The 7,144-nt window shown below is 50.0% G+C and overlaps 1 protein-coding gene across 1 annotated transcript in view; it reads right to left on the reverse strand.

Moving 5' to 3' along the window:
- Positions 1 to 6,621, reverse strand: part of LOC138844224 (histone-arginine methyltransferase CARM1-like) — a 148,579-nt gene extending 141,958 nt beyond the window's left edge. Inside the window, exon 1 of the mRNA XM_070051464.1 lies at positions 6,415 to 6,621. Coding sequence (XP_069907565.1) covers positions 6,415 to 6,592 — 178 coding nt within the window. The 5' untranslated portion in view covers positions 6,593 to 6,621. The remainder of the gene's footprint in view (positions 1 to 6,414) is intronic.
- Positions 6,622 to 7,144: the final 523 nt, after the last annotated feature.

Genomic DNA, 7,144 nt, shown 5'->3' on the forward strand with positions numbered 1-7,144 from the left:
CCTTGACCAATGGATTATGAGGGGTGATGATTGGTGGGCGTTGCTGATGTTAGGTCACATAAAACAATGCCTGCTGGAAAACTCTGCCTGGGAACCCTGAGTCCCCATGGAAGTCCCTGGAAGGAAGCAACTAAGCCATGTGGAGGATGAACTGTAGGCTTCCCATTGACAGTCCTAGTTTCCAGTCATCTCAATTCTATTAGTGAGCCTTCTCCAGGGAAATGGGACCAACAGGATGTGTGTACACACAGGAAGAGATTTACTTCAAGGAATAGGTTCACACAAATCAGAGGTTGGCCAGTGCAAAATCTGCAGGAGACTCAAGGCAAACTCAGAGTCACACCTCAAGACCTAAGGCCATCTGACATCGGATCTCTGCTCAAGGGAGGTCACTCTGCCCACTCAGGCCTTGAATGGCCTGCGCATTATGCAGGGCAAGTAACTGCTTTACTCAAAGTCCCCAACTCAAATGTTAATCTCATACAAAAATCCACTCTTCACATAAACATCAAAAACCATGTTGATCAAATGTCTGGGCATGATGGCCTAGCCACACACACACACACAGTTAACCATCACGCCAGCTCAGGAGCCAGCCCAGGTGACTGAAGCTCTCTCGGATCCACTGGCCCAGACCAGCTGCCAGCTCAATGCCATGGAGTCACCTCAGTCAATACCAGAAGCACCAAGACAATGATCCAGCCAAGCCCTACCTGGTCGCAAACCTGGTGAGAACACCATTTTTGGTTACTGAGTCATAAGGCAGCTTGTCACGCTGGGGTCATCATCAGAACACTAACTCATACAACTCCCCCTCTCTCCTCTAAAGCTTCAGACACACTGACCACTCAAGTACACCAAATCCTTCCTTGTTTCTGAATATTCCCGCATTCTCTGCCTCCTGGATACTAACCACGTCTTTCATTTCCTGTGTCGTGACTGTTTTGTACTGGGACCTTACTGACCCTTGAGGGCCTGCCCTCCAAGAGTACTTTGATTCTTAAAGATGGTAAGCTACTCAGCTGGGAGAGAGCTTTCCCATACTCACCTACCAGCCCAGAGTCCACACCCCAGCCACCTCATTTTTAGGTTCTAACATTCAGCCGTTGTCCACCTGCCCTGATCAGCCCAGGACCAGGTGCCAGACAATTCAGAGATGGCACCTGCACTCCAGCCCCTGCTGAAATCATACAGATTAGCCAGTCCCATGCCTGCTTAGCAGGCCACGACTGTTCCTTCCCACGGAAGCCAGAATGAAGGTTCCTGCCCAGTTTCCCTTTCACTCCATCTCCTGACCCACCCTGTTGCTTCTCTACCTGCACTCCCCACGACGGCAAGGCAGCTCTGTCCTCTTTGGCACTGTGAGCAGTGAACTTTACTTTCAAATGGCAATTGTCTCTTGATCTGTTGACCTTACTATACTTCAAATTTTCTATTAATATACTACATTTTAAAACACACTCCTAGGCTGGAAGTAATGCCAATGTGTTAGTCATTTTTGAACAACTCGATTCTCCACCCTCCAGTGCTCAGTATTTTATTCCAACTAGATTTAAAAATTCTTAAGGAATGGGTTTTTGGCCTAGCAGTTAAGACACTTGCATCCCGCACTGGAATATCTGGGTTTGATACCACCTCTGGCTCCTAATTCCAGCCTCTGACAAATGGAGACCCTTGGGGGCAGCCGTGATGCCTCTAGTCATGGGGTCTTTGCCACCCATGTGGAAGACTTGGAATGAGATTTCAGCATCCAGCTTCATAACAATCCAGCCCCAGCTGTTTCAGGCACATGTTGAACAAAAAGGCTGATGGGACACTCTCTCTGCCTCTTGCACAGTTATAAACATTTTAAACCTGGCTTTGCCTGCTCAGAGATCATTATTTAAAAAAAAATAGGCTGGCACTGTGTGGCACGTTAAGCCACTGACTACAACACTGACATCCCATAGGGGCACTGATTAGATTCCCAACTGCTCCATTTCTGATCCAGCTCCCTAAAAATGGCTTAGGAAAGCATAGGAAGATGACCCAAGTACTTGGGCCCCTGAATTCACATAATGAGACCCAGATGAAGCTCCTGGATCATGGCTTGAGCCTGGTTCAGCCCTGGCCATTGCGGCCATTTGTGGAGTGAACCAGCAACTGGAAGATCTCTCACTCTCTATCCCTCCAACTCTACCTTTCAAATAATAGAAATAAATCTTTAAAATAAATAAGTACAGGCCGGCGCCGCGGCTCACTAGGCTAATCCTCCGCCTAGCGGCGCCGGCACACTGGGTTCTAGTCCCGGTCGGGGCGCCGGATTCTGTCCCAGTTGCCCCTCTTCCAGGCCAGCCCTCTGCTGTGGCCAGGGAGTGCAGTGGAGGATGGCCCAGGTGCTTGGGCCCTGCACCCCATGGGAGACCAGGAAAAGCACCTGGCTCCTGGCTCCTGCCATCGGATCAGCGCGGTGCGCCGGCCGCAGCGCGCCGGCCGCGGCGGCCATTGGAGGGTGAACCAACGGCAAAAGGAAGACCTTTCTCTCTGTCTCTCTCACTGTCCACTCTGCCTGTCAAAAAATAAAAATAAAAATAAATAAAAAAAATAAATAAAATAAATAAGTACAGATGTTTAGCACAGAGGTTAAGACACCACTACTTGGGAGCCCTGCATCCCATATCAGAGTGCCTGGGTTTCAGTTCCAGCCCTGCCCTGCATGCCAGCTTCCTGTTCATGTACACCTTGGGAGGCAAGTGGTCATAGCTGAGAAGGTCAGAGTCACTGCCACTTATTGAAGACCCAGAGTTCCTGGCCCCTGACTTTGGCTTGGCCCAACCCTGGCTATTGCAGGCATATGGATAGTGAACCAGTAGGTGGGAGATCCCTCCCTCCACCCATCCATCCCCCTTTGTGTATGTCTGTGTGTGTGTGTGTGTCTGTGTGTCTGTGTACCATTCAAATAAATAAAAATACACTCAAATTAATAAAAAATAAAACCTCTTGACTGAAACACTGATTTACTCAGGAAACATTTATCAGTACTTTGGATACACTAGTTATTACGGAAGGACGCAGGGATAAAAGGAGGAATTAAGCATACTCTCAGGTAGGCTTCTGCAGGACAGACACTTAAAAACATTTCTGGTAACAGGCAAGAATGAAGGTCTTTCTAGAATTCACAAGCCACAGGAAGCTACTTACTGGACCCTTGGTGTGTTCCTTTCATAAAATTGTTGACAATTTTGGAGAACCTGAAATGAGAACTAATTGATTTGTGTTGTTGTGTGCCATTCTCTACAAGTCGAGCTATTGAAATCTGGATTCTAAGAGATTATTTAAATTTTCCAAGTTATTATTTACCAGCTTTAATTGTTTCCTTTGCAACATCTTCACAAAAATAAATCCTAGTCTCAGAACAGCCTAATGTGACTGTTGCTTTGGAAACAAAAGTAGATATAATATTAATAGTAATCACTAACATTTAATGGGCTTCTGATATATACTAGCCATGTCCAAAACATGGTATATGCAGGATTTTATTTAATCCTAACACAGTATTAGCAATTGTGTTTTACAGAAGAAACTAATGTTTAAATAGGGTGAATAATTCATTAAATGTAGCCAGGATTTGAATCCAGGCAGAGTTGTTCCTGGGTCTACTTATTAAATAAGTGAGCTTAGAAACTGCATGATTTCTTAACACAGATTGCTTGGGCCCATTCTTAGAGTCCATTAAAGAAGTTTAGCAGTAGCAGGCATTTAACCTAACCATTAAGTCACTGGTTAAGACGCTGGGGACTCACAGTCCAGTACCTGGATTCAATACCCAGGTCCAACTCTTAATTCCAGCTTCCTATGAATGCAGACCCACGCCATCTACATGGAAGACCTCCATTGAGTTCCTGGCTCCTGGCGTTAACCCAGCCCAGTCCTGGCCACTTCAGGCATTTAGGGAGTAAACCAGAGGATGGAGTTCAGTGTTTCGCTGTGTCTCTCAAATAAATTAATCAAATTTAAATGAAGTTGGGGGTGGCGGCCGACACTGTGGCACAGTGGTTTAAAGTCCTGTCCTGAAGCGCTGGCATCCCATATGGGCGCTGGTTCTAGTCCTAGTTGCTCTTCTTCTGATCCAGCTCTCTGCTGTGGCCTGGGAAAGCAGTAAAAGACGATCGAAATCCTTGGGCCCCTGCACCTGTGTAGGAGACCCCGAGGAAGCTCCTGCCTCCTAGCTTCGGATGGACGCAGCTCTAGCCATTGCAGCCATCTGGGGAGTGAACCAGCAGATGGAAGACCTCTCTGTGTCTCTCCCTCTTTAACTCCGTCTTTCATATAAATAAAATAAATCTTAAAAAAAAAAAAAAGTTGGGCTGCTTTTCATCCAAGGAGAAAGCCCAGCCATTCAAGACTATGCTACTAAATGTGCAACATTTGAGTACACCACATCTTTTATCTAATAGTTCACTGGAAGTTCTTCCTAAGCTTGCTCTACCTAGCCACTGTCCACAGGGCTCCCACTGGCACAGAGTAAAACGAGCTACTTTAGAGGAAGCCTCTAGGATCGTTTGTCTAGAACTTCTGTGAGGGGTACCATGCTTGAACACCTACATTCAGGCACAGAACACAACTCTGGACAGGAGAGGGGGCCCTTTCCTTCCTTACCAGTGAGGATCTCCTGAGGAATTCAGCCAAAATCTTATAAAAATGCCTGCCTGCCTGCGGCTTGTTTCTTCCATCCCCACTCACCTGGTCTGGACTCTGTTTGCTGCACCAAAGGCTAGCATATTCCTCTCTGTGAGTAAGGGTGGCCACACAGCCCAGGAACTGGGTAAACCTTGGGGGAGCTAACAGCTCCAGCCACCTGCACCTCAGATCATTTTTCTCTAAATATGTGTTTGTGGGAAACACCACCATGGGAATCAGGTAATGTGTCAATCTCAATTCTAGTATATGACTGCAGATGTTCAAAAATAATTTACTGTAATGGGCAAACAACACTTTTCTAGCACCTTAGGTTTCAGAATCCCAGGAAAAACATTAAAACCCACTCCCTTTCCCCTCCTGCTTCCAAAGGAGAAAAATCAACAAGTAACTGAGTAAGGCTTTTGGTCCCTTACCAAGCCTCAAGCTCCTAAGAGAGTCAAACCACAGTCCATTTCTTTTAAGACTCCCCTATCCTGGTCTACGGTAAAGGCAGAAGACAGATTCCAAGGTATTCTTTCATTCTGCAGCCACCACTTACTAATTTCCTACAACACGTCTGACACTGTTCTAATGTGTGGAAAATAAAGCAAGGAGCTTGGATCCTACTTTTCGGTGAGGACAGTTCCCCTAAAATTCTCACAAGAGCCCACAGCACAGAACTTGAAACGCTACACAGTCTTAGAAGCTAGGGTGGGGAGAAACCACGGAAGCCTTGAGTCATAAAAATCAAAGAGACCTGCTCTGCTCGCCACAGCCGCCAGAACGCCGTACTCAGTGAGCTAGAAGCAGGGCGTGAAACCCTCAGAAAACGCAAGATTTCCTGCCCAAATGCACACCACATTTCTTCAAGCCAGTATCTACTCGTTCCCATACACCCGCGGAACGTTCCGGGGTCCCACAAAGGTTTGAAGCTCTCCCCTAACTTGCCCACAGCTCACCCAGCCCAGAGTCTGAGCTTGCACCATTTCTGTGACACTTACTTCCTGAACCAACAAGTAATGGCGAAAGGACGTGGCCTTGGCCATGCCAGCCACTGAGAACGCTATACACCTGCTCAGTCCTCCCTAAACTTCACCCCCACGAGACACTTGGAGCTGTGACTGCAAAGTGGTCTTGAACAGGGAACCGGAAACAACCGGCCAGAAAGTAGGAAGACTCGGGCTCCTGACCTGCTCTGCTCCTAACTTGATTCTCCTCTGGGCCTCACTTCTGGCAGCTCCAACTGAAGACTCAAACCAGTTTCCAGGCCTCTTACCTGCAGCTCCGAAGTTCTCTGAGAGCAATAAAGATATAGCGGGACCGAGTTGGGCGTTTATAGGACCAGAAAGTTATCCCTGCCAGCAAGCTTTACGGGATGCACACCTGCTGGGCGATACTAGAAGTGCACTAGCTGTACTTTCTTGTACGCACACGGCGGACGAACACCACCGTACTCACCACCGTACGGACACAGCGGCCCCACGTAACCGCGCTTGGGGTACACACTTACTCCCTTATACACCCTCTCAGGGCCAAACACCTGCGCCTTCATCACTCGCGCCGAGCGCACACACCTGCGCCCTTATACGCCGGCGCACACACCTGCGCTCCTACACAAGTGCGCCCACACTCCTACATTGCTATAGCACACCGAGCTAACCACACACGCACCGCACGCCTACAACCGCACTCGCGCGCACGTGGGCCGCAACTTTCGAGCAGGACTCGCGCGCGTGGGTGGCGCCAGTACTTCACCGTCAATCACCGTCGCGGTCGCCTCGTCCTCTGCCAAGAGCACCTCCAGCCGCAGAGCCTGGGAGTTGGCAGGCGAGAGTTGCCCAGCGCTGAAGAACTGCTCCTCGGTCACGAAGAGCAGCTGAACGCCGTACTGCAGGCGCGCTGGGACCTGGGCCCGAGCGGAGGGCGAGGCCATGGTCCCAGCGATTCCGTGCGTAGCCCCCAGCCGCGCCTCCTCAGCTCCGCGCCGCGCCGCTCCCGCCGTGAAACTGCGAGGGGGAGGAGGAGGGACTTGGAATCTCACGCTGCCTTCCCCCTCTCCCGTGCTAGTTCCATCTCCGGCCTCTGAGACTCCCGGGGGCGTCTGCACACACCTGCTGCCCGGAACTTCACCCCGCCAGTTCCCCGGGGCAGCGCCGAGGAACAGGTGCGACCCCACACCACACGGGAACGCGCTGTCGGGGAGCAGATGGGCCCAGCTACCCCGCGAGGCCGCAGCTCTCAACACCCAAGTTTGGAGAGTGCGCGACGCACCTGAAGGCAGTTGGGGTTTGGAAGCAAAAGGGTGACACCTGCTGTTCGCAGGACCCTCTCTGCGGGCGTGGGAGTCGATCTCGCAAAGGGCTTGGCGAGATCTCTGGGCTTGGTGGACACTTGCTCTGGGGAGGGCTCCGGGGGCTCCTGGCACCCACATTGGGGCAGTGGTCCTTAGTGCTGAGTTCTTTCCTCACTGGCTGGTCCCCAGGGC

Source organism: Oryctolagus cuniculus, chromosome 1, assembly GCF_964237555.1.
Source record: "Oryctolagus cuniculus chromosome 1, mOryCun1.1, whole genome shotgun sequence".
NCBI classification, from domain to species: domain Eukaryota; kingdom Metazoa; phylum Chordata; class Mammalia; order Lagomorpha; family Leporidae; genus Oryctolagus; species Oryctolagus cuniculus.